Genomic DNA, 16428 nt, shown 5'->3' with positions numbered 1-16428 from the left:
AACTAATTATTTATCAAACTTTGTAAAGAAATATAATTTTATGAAAATACAACCTTTATTGAACATCATGATGGCAAATGCTAACGAAGAATTGTCTCGCGCTCGAAATCCAAACGACAATTCGACATATATATATTATGTTCGGCTGCAGGTGTAAAACAATTTAAGGGGTGACTCTTGAAGCTACAATAAGATGAAAATCAGGAATAAAAAAATTGTGTTTTCAGTTTTGTTTTTAGTTATTGACAATTAAAAATTAGCCGAAATATCCCTGTGTGCGAGAAAACCTCCTTACATAATTGAAAATAGATCACACCGGACATACCGGTGTGCACAGGGATATGGGTAGCATTTTTCCTCGTGCAAGTCGTACAGAAAATTATGAAATTTGAAGGCGTAGACCATCCTGCACGACGTTTTCTAAGAAAAATCGTAGATTAAACATTGTACCTACTTACTCATTAAAATTCATTACAGCATATCGACAGCTGTCTCATTAGTATTTTCTCTAATTCTTTGCTTCCAAAAATAATTACTAACTAATAGCTCATAAACAATGCTTATACAAATTTCGTACACGCACCGCGATCGTTCCGTCCGCAAAAATCATTTGCGTTTTATTAATATATTAGTATATTTTTTGGATTATCTTTTATCCTTTATATCAAGCTTTTATATATGATTCATTTGTAAATAAGTGTAATTAATATGAGTCATTAAACGTTTTAAGTATGACCATTCAAGAAGATTTTGTAGCCAATGAAAATTTTGAAAGACCTTCCATAGATCTGAATGTTCCTATTTGATTATTGTTAAAAATATGTTTAAGAAATTTGTCATTAACAACTGATTTGCGATTATCATAAGAAATGTTTCACAGTAACTTTGAAAATGTTGATTCCAAAGTTGTAAATGTTCGAAAATGAAGTGTTAGAAAAATAAGATTCTAATAATATATTTTTTACATGTTTTAGAACCAAAGTGCATGAAACGTTTATAACGATTCATACATATTTAAAAGTCTCTGTCTAAACAGTTATTTTCAGTCCTTCAAATTATAGACGAATATCTCTAAAAAACGTGCATTCTCGGTACTTAAACTCATGTCGATCACGATATAGAGCCTTCTTTATAAGAAATACGATTTGCAAAAGCGCTGCTAAACTTGTTTCATAGAGAAATTATTATAAATGTTAATTCTTCGTTTCACTCATAATGTAGTATGATTGTCTCTATGGTTTCGCAAAACTTAAAAAAAGCTCATGTTCTATCCCGATTAAGTGATCACAAGTAATCTTATTTCGCTATCGTTTATTCAAAAATTATTATTCATACTTTTTTATGTAATAATTCGAAGAATTGGTATGTTTCCTAATATCGAGGTATTCTGGATATATCAGAAATAAGAGTTTGAGATAGATATTAAGATTACATTTTGTTTTTATTCGATAGTTGCAAACATGCTTGGTAACTTCAGTATTGCTCTGACCTACGACCTGTTCATTACGCTAGGATTGATCACCGCTGTACCTGTATCTGCTGGTACGGAAAAAATGAGACATTAATTCAGCTAATGTCTATAATTACTCAATAATTATGTAATATTATGGTGTTACAGCATTGGATGTTCTTTTATACGGAGCCCATTTCATGGGGATGAAATTGGCAGGAATGATTTTTATAGCAGTCGGCTTCTTTCTCGTGATGTTTCCAGATAATTGGCCAGATTATATAACCAGGCTGCTTCGGTATGCACTTTAAATATATTTTTTAAACGTAATTTTATGGTATGTTTATTACTTCTAAGTGAATTATTTTCTTAGTCTTTAGTTTTTGTAGATATTCTAAGCGTCCTATGTTTGCTACCTTCTTACATCCACGTGTGCGCACGTGTATGTGTATGTATAATATGTATACATACATACACGTATTTATATATTTCTTCTTTCTACTTTTGCAAGGATATTAAAATGTCATTTATCTTGTTTTGCACCATCATAGAGGCAGCGTGTAGTCTCACTGATGTAGGATATGCTTGATATATAAAAATGGCCTATATAAATATCTATCTTTCTCTTATTCACTTCTGTATTTGAATCTTTTTAAAGCATATTAAAGTTCACATGTTTCTTTCTGGGAACAGCTTTTATGACAAAAATTCAAAGGCAATCTATTTTTTAATTATGTATGTAAATATATATTTGTACATAACATGAATATTATGCATAAAATTATCACGTGTAGTGCTTCTTCGCATCACATTAACTCTACCAATAATTTAAAGATATTTAGAAATATTTATAAATAATATATCTTCTACATCGAAATTTTCTATTACCTTACATCCTTAATGAAGATCACTTCTTATTCTTTTCTTAAAAATATATAGCAATACTATACTTGCGTACATATGCGTAGGTAAATTCGAAAGACTGATTCGATTAATCGAAATGGTTATGTCGCTTAATCAAAATATCAATTGAACATTCGATAGTCCGTTCAATGATTTTATATTTTTGCTGTGTAGATACAGATCTAAGCAAACTGTAGAATATTTTCTTTGCCATTTAGAGGTACGAACTTTTGTGTTTCATGAATTAATAAAAATAAAAAATAGTACTCATATTATTTTACAGGATGCCGGAAATATGCAACAGGTTTAAAGTATAATTGAATGAATATTTTTTTATATTTAAGAAATAAATCATTATTACAACAAACATTAAATATATTGTATTAGTCGTTATTTATGTAAGATAATATACTTACATGTAACAAGTCTCAAAGTCATTCATGCAATTAAGTAAAATATACTGACTCGTTCACGCAGTTTTTAAATATGTAAATACGAATTATGGAAATTATATAGTATTGTAATTAGTATTTACAACATGTTACCATATTAATCCTATCAAAAATTATTTAGAGGGTCGTTTCATTTGTTTTCAATTCAATTAAGAATTTATTAAGAATAGATTCTATTTTTAATGTGAACAATAATAAGTAAAAATAGCCACTAATACAGTAATTTAATAAAATTAAGATATACATACAACGATATATGATCTTCCAGAAAACAGTCATCTAGTTAACTAGTTGCAAACAGTTTTATTAATGGTATGTCGACGACATTCAATTCTATTTTCAATTCTATTGCCAAAAACACTTGAAAGTATAGACTATTTCCTTAAAACACGTTGACGCCGGCGCCCGAATTCACTGTCTGCCTCGTGGAGCGGCGCTGGGTCACTACCTATTTTGTGAAATACATGTGTGACCCACCGCCGCCCCTCGGGACAGACACGTGTGACCCGCCGATGGCGCACGCCGGCGTCAACGTGTTAAAGAGACGAGTAATATTTGTAAGCTTATTTAATGCAGTAACTAAACATTTAATCAATGAAAGTCAATAACATGTAGCAGGTAACATTTTAGCAGCTATATTTTCGTACAAATCTATCTTTTTTTGTCATTATGCAATATACATTAGACTATCGAGTTTGATATGTCAAAAACAAACAACGTCTACATTATATGACCTGTGAAAAAGTGGCATATATAAAAGTTGTATGTGTGTGCTAATAAGAAAGACGGACGTATTTACTTGTCTTATAGAGGAGATGCTTAAACAATTTTAAAGTTAATTTACTTTTATATTTTTAAATGCAATGTTGTATTTTTTATGTTAAAATTTGGAAATATATGTACTGGATATATCTTCTAAGATTAACTACCATTTTTTAGGCATTTCTGATAATTTGCCAATGAAATGTTTTGAACAAAAGTTAGTCAGTTTTCGATCCGCTCCAAAAAAATTTTCCCGATAAAAAGTCAAGATCATCTTGGCTTTTTTAAATGACACCATATATTTTGGACTTCCCAGAATTGTACCTGACGCCAAAACAAATTCCATGATTTGCTATACCAGGACCCATGAAATGATCTTGAATTCTGAAATTTAAGTTTGATCATCATTAATATGGAAAATTATCTTATTTCGACCAAATTACTTATTTAAATACATATATGTATATACATATATTTGATGCTAGTATCATAGAAAAATTTACCGGTTCTATAGATATATACAATGTGTTCGGCTACAGATGTAAAAAAGTTGCAAAAGTTGTTTATATGTGCCATTATTTATTAATTACTTACGGAAGCAATGGTTTAAAGGAAACATTAATCCTCTTTACTTAAAAATTTCACAAGGCGGTTTTCGAAATGCTGTTATGAATTTTAACGAGTGGTCAGGTATAATGTCTAATCTACGATTTTTCTTAGGAAACATCGTGCAAGATGCTTTACTTCTTCTCTACAACTTGTACGAAATAAGCTGTTATCCATATATCGTACGAATTGAGACTCCCTGTACACACCGGTGTTTAGACTGACCTATTTTCGGTCGTGTAAGGAGGTTTTCTCGCATACAGAGATATTTCGGCTAATTTTTAATTATCGATAACTAAAAACAAGACTGAAAAAACAATTCTTTTTATTCTTGATTTTCATCTCATTTTAGCTTCAAGAATCACTGCTTAAATTTGTTTACACCTTTAGCCGAACACCCGTATAGGTTACACATAGGTTATAGCTGCGGGAAATAACATACTTGTAGTGTTCAGGAAAAATTCAAGGAAAAATTCAGAAATAATATCTTATTGGGTAAAGAGAGCTTAGAATTAGATCATTTAGAGAATAATAAAAAGCAATGTTGCATTTTTTGTAAATCTTATGATATAACATTTATTTATATTGTGGGATAACTTATTAGCTGTGCACTAGTCCTTGAGCCTATACATATATGTAGGTCTTGTTGAATTAATAGAGTAGATATAAGATGGATTATCGGTGCTATGGAAGATCTCTAATTCATCAGCATAAAGAAGGTATTTACAAAGTTATGGACTTCAGATATATCACTTATAAATAAATTAAATAGAAATGGGGCTAGATGGGAACCCTGGAAAATACCAGAGTTAATTTTGATAATTCTAGAAAATGAGTTACTAAATTTGACTATTTGAATCCTAATCCTAATGAAGCTCCTAAATGGCGAGAGTAGATCCCCAAAGATGTGCAAGTAATTGTATCTAATTAAGTAATTGTAATTTAGTCATGAGAATTGAGCTGCTAGCGGTATTGAAAGCTTTACGAAAATCGGTATAAATCGGATCGACCTATGTGCCTTTATCTACATGATCAGCCAGCTACTGATAGTACTCCACCAAATTAGTTTTAATCGAACGTTTGTTAGTGTTCATATTGTCGATTGATAATTATATTTCTACAAAAAAAATATTACTTATGGGTCGCCAATCTTTCCAAAATTTTAGACATGATTTTGAATGCTAATAGGTATAAAATTTTTAACATAGGTAAGATTATCATTTTTAGGTATAGATTTAAATAATACATTTAAATAATTTCCATGTCTCAGGAAAAATTCCTGAAGATAGGGATTTATTGAAAATAATCCAACGAATCCCGGATATAATGAATTTGCAGCATTTAATAAGTAAAGAGTGGCTATCCATCAGAAACTGAGTTACAATTAATGTCAATATCATTCGTGCTATCAAATTTTGATCTTTTCTTCAGTTATTATTGATTTTATTAGATTAACTTTCACATTAAGAAAATTGTGAACGAAAATAGACTAAATTATCACATTACTATTATATTATATTATATCATTTGTTGAATATGATCAACTCATACATAGATAATAGGTACCTACATATGTATATTGGTATCCCTTTGTTCCAGAATATAATCTATTTGAATTTGTAAAGTATTCGTATCTGTACCATACACAATTATACTTTATACTATTTCCTCTCTGATACTATATTATTCGGTATTATCGTTAATTTAAATAACTAATCTACTTTTATATAAACAAGAGCACCATCTCTGTGTCTCACGTTGACTACAAATTTAAAAATCTATAAAAATATATGAATATTTATTCTATATTATGAACAATCTTTCTTCATGAAACAATATTAATCATCATATTTTTTTACATATTTACTTATTGTTCGGAGAAAAAGCTGTTGACTCAAGATCGTGCCATTTTCGATATCTTTTCACTTGTTTTTAACCAATTTTCAGTGTATATCCGTCAGAAACATAACCAAGTCTGTATCTTTTTCTTGAGAAGTAACACTACATAAACAAAAGTACATCGAACCAATAACTATTATTGCCATATCACGATCGCTACTTTATCTTCAAATTGATGAATCAATGAACTAGCTTGCACTTGTGAAATTTTGTATAAATATACATATGTGTTGATGCCATCAAATACTATATGCCATTAAATAGTATATTCTGAAAAACTAAAAATCAGATGGAATCTTTCTATATATGTATATTGTACATGTATGTTTTTTTTATAGATCTATACAACTGTATTTTATTATTTCTTTTCTTACAATTAATCCCTATTTTTACTTATAAGGATTTTCATCAATGGAGTTTTTAATTTTTCTGGAAGAATAGTTATGTAACAGTATGTTATATGTTTGAATTATCAATTCAAAACTCATTTAACTTGATTTTTTAAGATTTGTCCAAATTAGTTCTTCGGTATACTTAAACGTACTGCTCTATATATGCAGTATCATATTTTTATTATCTTTGTATTTTTCTAATGAAAAATATAGAATGCAGAAAACCATTTATCAAAAAGGATATTAACGTATCTTTGATAAAATTTATTAAAAAAACATGAATAAATATTTTACGTTTGTTAAAATTGAATATTCTGTTAAATGAAAAAAAGAAGGATTAATTATTTTCATATCTGTCATAAATATGCATAGAGGCTGATTCATAAATGTTTGTCAATACTCCAAGGAGTAAATCTACACATGAAAATAAATACAAAACGTCCCAGTACATTTGAACGGACGACTGACGGTATTTTGTATTTCATTCTTATCTTCTCAATAATTTTTATTGAACAAAACTTGAAATATTTATAAATTAATAGTACGCATATATAATAATATAGATGTATTTCATAAAAATAACAAATATGACGAGCGGTATTGCGCCGCTAGTTTCTCTTCGCAATCGATTAGGACAAGCGCTATTACACTGTTCGGGATTTTTCGACCCTGTTTTTTCAAAGACTCCTGGGACTCAAACGGTTAATAATACTCTTCGAGTAGTTTCAAATACATTTTGTATTTTTTCTTGTCGATCTTGTACATTGCTCACTTGCGTTGAATATACAATAGATTTTAAATGGCTCCAAAAACAAAAACCTAAGTGGATTTAGATCATGGTAGCTATATAATGGATTTATCTTACCCTATCCATCGATTTGCGAAGACGTTGTTAACGCTTTCTTTAATTATTCGTAACTCGAAAACTAAGGACGTAAGACATATTGCCCATAGGATGTTTTTTATTTATTTTCCTGTGTTTCTACATTACCTCCTTGAAATATTGACATGCATTTATAAATTACTCTGTACATATACGAGTATATCTGTTCGTAGTATTAAAAAGAAGAAAAGTGTGTAATTAATTAGAAACCGTTTCTTTCCAACTATTTATATTTTATTTCGCATTTTCTCATTTCTTTTTCGTTCTCTCAGTTTATTACATATCAAAATATCTTTAATATCATATCTTTTGCTTTCTGCTTCATTTATATTTGAATTTCTCAATTATCAGAAATAGCGACGATGAGAAAATAATATAAAAATATGAAAAAATAATGTAACTCCAAGTATATTTTTTACGATTACGATTTGTTTACTTGTTCTACGTATAAACATATTTCTTACTAAGAAAATTCACGAGAAATATTGATTCTACATGCAAGCTTTTGAATTGCACTAAAAAATTTTTGACAATTTAAGAATATGAAAAATTTGTTGTTGGGTGTATTTAAAATATGTGTATAAATTTCAGAATCTTCATACATTTTTAAAGAATTTAATTATTACAAAAGAAATTTTAATTTTGGATTACGTTAAAATTGCCGACGCAGATTCCATCAATATGGTTTCCGCTGATACAAATTCACCAACACCAGTCTTGATCAATGTATGTTTTCTATCAATTATACACTATCAATAATGTATGACGATAAATAAGTTAAAGGTAAGTATAAATAGGAACATTCGAAAAAAGCAAGAAAGATGAAAACAAATCTTTAATAAAATGAATTGAAACGTAATGGTATAATATTTATATAGAAATATAAAGTATAGATATTCTTTTATTTGTACATGTTTAAAAAATAAAGATACAGATTTTTAATTAGTTAGGTTTGGGTTTGGTGAGGTTGTGATGAACTTAATGGAGACGGAGGACGACAGCGGGCATAGCGATGGTGACTAGGGTGGAAATGGAGGGCTAGAGGAAGAAAGGTAGAAAAGATATGCTCTTGCATTTATGTAGATAAATCTTTTCACGTAATAATTCAATAGTATCGCAAGACCTGCTTTTACGAAGGTAGATTGGCGGTGGTTGCTGAAGCACCAGCAAAACAGAAGAGAGATGGTTGGTTAGTGTAAACAGCAAAGCAGTAACTATGGTTATGGATGGGATCATAAAGAGGGATAAAATGAAAAGAAAGAGGAGACTGTGATAGTAGGTGATTATAACAATTAGCTATTTTGCACCGATTACAAGGGTTGATTAGTTCAGCGAATATTGGAAGGAAGTGGTGGATTACATGAGGTGATTTAAGGGAATAGGGATACGGATTGATGAAGGCGTTACTGCTCATACCTATACATGGGGATGTGCGAGGTGACAGAAGGAAATAATAGAAAAGCCAATTAGCTCAGAAGACTGGATATGTCTGGACGAGGGTAAGACATCTTGGAAAACGGCTAGCCTGCGTCCCCACAGGGAAAGTTGTACCAACTAGAAGCTTGCCGATTCCAAGTCTGGTTGAGAAAGGCGGAGGAGCCAAAATTCAACCCAAACGGTTTCTACCGGCTACCCGCTATCGGCTACGAAATACCATGCCAAAACATTAGGACCCTTATAATCTAATCCAAAGACATTTACAAATTAATGTAAGGTCTTATATTACCTAATGTTGTCGGTTAAATATTATTATCAACCAAATTATTGTCGATCAAGATTGATGTTGGTGAATCATGTCGGTGAAACCTTTGAAGAAACCTATGTCGGGGATTTTAACGTAATCCTTTAATTTTCATTGATATTCAATTGTAACAATATATATTTCGACATTTCTTTTGTTATTTTATTTCAACTTTTAATCTGCAAAGTTGACTGATTGTGAGATATTTATGCAGTCACAGTTTATTATTAATGTTATTTTTTATATGAATCAAAACATTTAATCACATAAGAAATACAACAAAATTGCTTGAGCTGCTTGTTGTGTTGTGTGTGAATCAACGTCAACACTTCATCACTCGCTTCCAAACAATCAGGATCCATTATATGCTGTTACAGAAATATAGTCCTCATGAGTCACAGTTCGAGGTAAGAAAATACATCGCCTTCGTTTTATGTTACTTACGTCGAAAATTCATCTGTTTATTTTATCTCAACGTCGCAAGTTTACAATTTAGTAACATAAATCATAATTATGGCACATTATTGACGATAAGTAAAATAATAAATTAATAATACCAGATTTATCGCTAAAATAGATGTTTCATTCGATTATAGTGTATAAATATGTATCTTTTCCGAAAACATTCGTGCTCCGATTTAGACCAAAACTTTTGAAATATGTAGGTTCCATTTAGATAAAAACAATGTTTAGAAGAAGAATGTTTGGCAACTCGAAGGTAAGACACGTTTTTAACATTTTTTTATTTTTCTTCTATATATCGGCCTATATATCTATGTATGCACGATAGATGATGTTTTACATTGCACGTTGGTTACATTGCTTGTGTTACTTTACTTCGTAATTCAGGGCTAATTCGTCGGTAACGAGTATCGACAATAAGTACAAATGTATTTCGCAAATATCTCTAAAATGTTGCATCGCATTAATTTATTTTCTTTTGCCAAGAAATTGAGTAATCGTTGAATAAAAGTCGAGTGGCTAAAGAAACGTACAATTAATTCTAAGTGAAAAATGGTGTGCAGACCATAAGAAAAATATGATTTATGTCGAAATATGAGGAAGTTTCAGTTATGTTTAGGAAAAATGGAAAAGTGTTTCAACTTATGAGACGCTAAAAATCCTCCTTTTAAACATTTTTTTTACTTACGAAGAATCTATTTTCAAAATTTCCATCGTATCGGAGCATGGACATTTTCGGAAGTTTCGGCCTTATGTCTAACTGATGGAAAAGTTATAATCATTTAACTGAGATAAAAACGTTATAACTATTTGACTAGAGATATTGAACAATTATTATTTACACTCTTTGGATTTCTAGATATTTTAAATTTCGAGCACAATCTTTAGCATTCTTTTTCAGATGAATTTTCTTTTCTAAGTGACAAATAAAAAATATGAAAAAATGCATGCCTTGTTGCATGCCGTGACAGTATTAATCTTTATGTGTGTGCGTGTGTGTATATGTGTGTAAAACCAATTATTTTTTAAGGCATTTGCTTCTTTTAACTAAAAAGCATGCCGTGCATACTTGCTTCTGTACATATAGTAAATCTTAATGTTCACACTAATCCTAATGTATCATATATTTTATTAAACGTGTCCTTTGATAATAAAAGGTGATGTAAATAGATCAATTGCAAGTTCAATTTTTGTTTCGTGTATAACCAAAACAAAATTGTGTATCGTAAATGCGTTGTAAATTGATACTATTCTGCAATATTTTCCGACACTATACAATTCTAATGTTCATTATACGCAAATCAATATTTTATCATGACAATGAATATTTTAATCGACGCAGAAATTCTAAGGATATAAATTCTATCAATGTTGCGATCGTTTGTCCTATATTATACGTATAGTATCTTTTTGCCATTAATGAATGTGCCAACAATTCGTACAAATGTTTGTACATATTTATAATTACGTAATTGTGATGTAATTAGTGAAAATACATTGAGCAACATTAGAAATAAATAAAGCATACAGTATTTCACGTATAATTAGCATATGATTGTGATTCAGAAATACGAGAGAAATATAGAAAAGAATAAATATTAAAATAAAATAAGTATTAAAGAAAAGTTCGAATTTCTGCGACGACAATTAATTTCAACCCGTACAGTGGTAAATCACGAAAAAGAGCAAAGAGTTAGGTAGCTTAACGAACGCGTATAGTTTGTTTGATTTAATGATACGTACGAGTTGAATAGAAAATAAGATAATGCCGCTACATCAGAGAAATACCAAGGCAAAGGCCAAGTGCTGTCGAAAGAAGCCGTGTACAGGTCCTTGCAGGAAATAATGAAAATACTGATGATAGCCTGGGATTAATATACGCAGTACCACGGGTGGGCAGCAACGCAGGAGTACTTTTGCTAGAAGCCGCTGTCCTTCAATGCAACAACGGCAGTATCGGCTGCGAAGCTACGGTGTGCCGTCGACTCATGGCGATGGTCAAATGTTACTACCAATGAACAGCAGTAACAGCAGTCAAGTTAACAGCAACCAGTCAAGCAGCGAACCACCGATGACAACGACCGCGAATCTGACACATCGGCATATTAACTCATCCCAGCAGAACAACACGGCTTCCGAATCCCAACGTCGCCGAGTCCCTATTTCCATCACGACCTCAACCTTGACTCCGATTTCAACTTCCATCACAACGACTATCTCGACTTCGACCTCGACCTCAACCTCGATCACAACCTCGATCACGACGAATAGTCATCAACGTTCCCATCCTCCTGGCCTTCAGAACTAATTTCAAGGTATGGCTGAATATCAAAGCCGCGACTCGAGGTTATGCGCTTACGTGCATACGATATATCTACTCGAAAAAGTTGCTAAACTTGTTTTCAAAGTCAATTTCATTGATTGACTTTTCTTTTTCCATTTTTTTTTTGTTTTTTTACGTACCATCGTTATAAAAAATAAGCTGAAATTACATATTGCAATTAAAAATAATTCGCAATATTCTGCAAGGAAGTCACAGCACATAATTACTAATATTATTTCTTAAAAATTGTGTTAAATAAGAACAAGCAGTAATTATATAGCTTTCCATAATTATTGTAATTAATAGACATCAAACTTTACACGTCACAGTACAGACAAATAATTATAAGTTAGAGAATGCCTGAAGTAAGAAGGGTATCAATTTTTTATTCTGTACGGTCTGCCCGATACCCAATTAATACCAATTTAACAGAAAGTTACCCACACACATATTTTTTATTATCTCATAAAAGAATCATTATTCTGAGAACAATGGAAATAATTATTCTACATTACATTATTATATTACATATTATTATAATTTATGCTTACCACTCTTATTTTCAGGTTATAGGAAATTGTAAATATATGTTCTGCAAAAATTTTTCTCGGCCATTTCTAACGTAAAATACGTTGTTGACCATGAATTTCTATAAAGACAAATTTTTAAAATGAGATAGTAGACGATGTTGACGATATCGCATTATGCTTGGTGAGATCAGCTTTTTCTTACTAAAATTATCGTGTTAATGTTATGAAAAAGTGATTGAAGAAAAAGTTATAAGGTTTGATATTATGCTTGGCAAATTATTTTTGTATTCAAATCATCGGTCATTTACATAGAATCATATATTTTCAGTCATATAAATTTATAACTAACGTAAATGTAAATTCAATAATCTGAACAATATAACTCCAATTAGGTTACATTATCTTAACACATAGGTCGCTTAGGCAGAGAAGACAGAAGAGAATATTAACTTTCGATGTAGCAAGTCAAAATTCTATAAATTTTGCACATTTATGTAAAAAGCTCAAGTTTTGATCGTAGAACAAGCAAAATAGAACAATAACAAGGAAAGGCACTTGTATTTTGAAGACATAAAGTATGATACGCTTCCATCTAAAAGTGCAGTCTCGTTTAAAAACCGATAATTACTAAATGCATTCAAATTTGGAAGACTTGGAAAAGGGAACAGATTAACGAAGTATTGTATTTTAATAAACATTATTTTCACTGAAAAAGCAAATTAGATCAAAATGTACGTGAAAAGAGTATTTTTGCACTACATATTTTACTCTATGAAAAGGTTTAATTAATCACACTTACGTGTCTATAGGGTAATCAGAAACCAAGACCACCATAACGCAATTCTACATACACCTTCGTATCGGCTGAGATTTGTTAAAAAGAATTGCTGCGAGATTGAAATTGAAGATCAAATTTTTGCTTTGCTTGTGTCGTAGTATTTTACTCGTCATGGGAATCAAACTTGTCAAAGGAACCACGAGTCGCAATAGTTTACTTAAAAAATAATATTAAGGTTTCGTTGATTCATACATTGACATTTACAATACGTTTACAACTCGCAGTCAGGTAGAAAGTAAATAACGTGATATATTAATAAGGAAACTGGTAATTATCTCTTAGCATGTGAGATAGTCCATCCTAAATAGAATGAAGTAACTAACTTCATAATTTCAAATACATATCACAAAAATATTCACTGTATGAAAAGACCCTTCAAACGAAAATCGAATAGCGTTGAAGAAGACACGATTCGCGAAGAACGCGGAGAGGACATATTGGAAACACCAATATTATGTGTTTGTATTTAGGGTGAACTATTTCACGTACTAAAGAATAATTTCCTGTTTTCTCATTAATATTACGCTATTTACTTTCTATCTAGCTGCGAAATATAGACACATTGTAAATAATGTCAATGGTACCTTACCATCATCTTTCAAAAAGGCGGATTGAGTTACGATTTATGGTTTCTTAGCAAGTTTGGTCCTCATGACGAGTAGAATACGATGCAAGCAAACCTCCAAATCTCCACCGATCCATGGTGGTGATTGTGAATACAATCAAGAATAAAAGATGATTAATCTGGTTTAAACTTTGATGCCAAAATCGTTTCAGGGTAATATTGCAATAACGTGGTGAATTGAATATCTTAAATAATAGAAAAGTAAATAATTTTACATAAAAGAATAATAAGAGATTTTGAGTCTAAAAAAAAAATTTGATCTCTACAAGAATAATTTGACAACCATAATATTCGTCCCCCGAAAATCCTATCTTTTCCTATTTAAAAATTTGTTTATATTAGTAAAAATGATTAAATTAATTATTAAATTATTAATTATTAAATTATTAAATTAATTAATAAAAATCAGGGACACTTTGTGTAATCATATTAATATGTTTCATCTTATACGTTAAATATATCATATTCTTTTAATATGAAGTATAACGTATAAATCATTTAACTTGACAACTTCAAATTACTTGCAATCTGCTCGTTGTATTATAATAATATAATAATATTAGGGTACACATGGTATACACATTTGAATATAATTAATTTTTAGCTATTCGATCAGTTTTCGGGGCTTAATTGATATACCAATATAAAATGATTTCAATATTTTTCAATATTTCTGTATTTTTTTTTATATTGGGTGGGTAACGATCGTATTGTCGGGGCATGATTCTGAACAAGTGTTTCCTTACATATAAGTGGCGGACGGTCCTAGTTTCTCAGATATTTGCAAAAAACCACCGATAGCACTTCCTGAATGAATCCTGCCTATAATTATCTGTCCATGGCAGCATACGTCTCAGTACCGGCAACCAACTCTTATCTGTTATATTTATACAACTATATTATATAATATTATATACAGGGTGTTTAGCGACGATTGCCGAACTGTCGACGGCAGCCCAATGTTTTTTTTTTTAACTTTGTTTATTAATTCCAGGTTTTTTACATATTTTTTTTACATGATTTTTTTTCCAGAATAAACGCTGAATTCTAATTGTAGGGTGGTACAGGCAAAAGTACCGATACGCGACGGTACGACGTAGCCATGCATTATTACATTCTTTTCTCTTTTTTTTTTTTTTTTTTTTTAAGATTATTATTGTTAAATAAGATAAAATTAAGCCGCTGTTGCGCTGTGCTTATGTACGATATTTTAATTTATGTCCTGAAAGCCTGGACGCAAAAACAGGACAGTTCGCTAGCCTATTAGGGAGGGGCTGGGAGGGGATGGACTGGGAGGGGTGGGGAGGGGTGTTCTGTGGGATTAGTATAATATTTGTTTATCTATTTACATATTTACATATTTACATATTTACACTTTTATTCGGTGAGCGTTGCCGTTCTGTGGCTCTTTATCTTGTTGTTTTTTGTTGTGGATTCCGTATCCACCAATATTTTTTTATGTTTTTTCTGTGTTTGTCTTCTGTATCCTTTTGGGGGAGGGCCATGTTGTATCTCCACCTAGTGTCTGCCGTGCGGCCATCTAGGTTTTCCTCGTATTGAATAGATTTCATTCCTATTTTCCTTTGCATATGATAAATTATGGGTATGTTGTTTTGGTCTTGGAGATAGTTTCTTTCGTCTAGGTATAGAAAGGCTTCGGGGGGGATGTAGCCTGTTAACAGCGTGTTTTTGAAGTATGCGTCGTTTGGGTATAAGCAGCCGAAGATTAGGCACGGCAGCCCAATGTAGTAATAAAAAAAATGACGCTGCTCAAGCAATGGTGAGCTCGGCGCTTACTCGTGATCAGGCATTGTATCACCTATAAAGAAGCTGTATTTTTTTCTCATCTCCTTGTGTTTAAAGATTCAAACGTTAGACACACATACATATAAACACATCGCAGTACGTGCATATATGATATAATCACACGCCCGTAAATAAACCGTCGTAAGGTAGCCGGCAACTAATAGTAATGCGTACATTGTTACGGACGCACAATTGTAGGCAGAATTCAATGTAACAGTGTCGGCAACTTTTTGCGAATACCTCGAGAACTACATAGTTATGATTATATGTATTGAGATTATATGTATCATGCGTACATCAGGAAAAAGTTGTTGTTGCGGAATCATGCTCCCGATAACATATTAAGAAAATCATTGAGTTCATTCTATGTTGGTATATCAAATAATAGCCCAATTTTTTATTACTGTTACCTTGTTGTTCAAATTAAGAAAATGTTTATTCATTTATTGTTAATTTACGTATGTCAATATACATATGTGTGTAGATACATTAATGCATTATATACGTTAATCTTATGTTCTAAATACTAAATTAAATTTCATGAAATAAGTTAAAAATACTTTTAACTTTGCGATAAATCCTGCGCAAATTCCAACGTTCAAGCTTATTATTAGACAAACTCTATAAATTTTTTGTTCTCAGAAAACCATCCACGTTTCACCTGTCACGGTATCGAGATCTGCATGGGACAAACCTTGAATATCGTACACAGTTTTGTCGGTGGTTTCATTTATCAAATTAATATTTATTTGTTAG

At 31.0% G+C, this 16428-nt stretch overlaps 1 protein-coding gene across 5 annotated transcripts in view; it reads left to right on the top strand.

The window, feature by feature from the left end:
* The window catches only part of LOC126917844 (putative thiamine transporter SLC35F3), a 42939-nt gene that overhangs the window by 19795 nt on the left and 6716 nt on the right, over positions 1-16428 (top strand). The window contains exons 8-11 of one of the 5 annotated variants that reach the window (XR_007711095.1): positions 1453-1542; positions 1619-1748; positions 11435-11865; positions 16315-16392. Coding sequence is in view for 4 of the 5 variants with exons in the window: in XM_050725189.1 (XP_050581146.1) it covers positions 1453-1542; positions 1619-1748; positions 11435-11858 (644 nt within the window). In the remaining variant the exon portion in view is untranslated. Of the gene's footprint in view, positions 1-1452; positions 1543-1618; positions 1749-2636; positions 5798-9465; positions 9496-11434; positions 11866-16314; positions 16393-16428 lie in introns of those variants that run through there. The other 4 variants (XM_050725190.1, XM_050725189.1, XM_050725193.1 and 1 more) reach the window with 4 other exon arrangements.

Source organism: Bombus affinis, chromosome 6 (genome assembly GCF_024516045.1).
Source record: "Bombus affinis isolate iyBomAffi1 chromosome 6, iyBomAffi1.2, whole genome shotgun sequence".
NCBI classification, from domain to species: domain Eukaryota; kingdom Metazoa; phylum Arthropoda; class Insecta; order Hymenoptera; family Apidae; genus Bombus; species Bombus affinis.
Note: the sequence above shows the minus strand (reverse complement) of the source record. Positions and strands in the feature narration are given on the sequence as shown.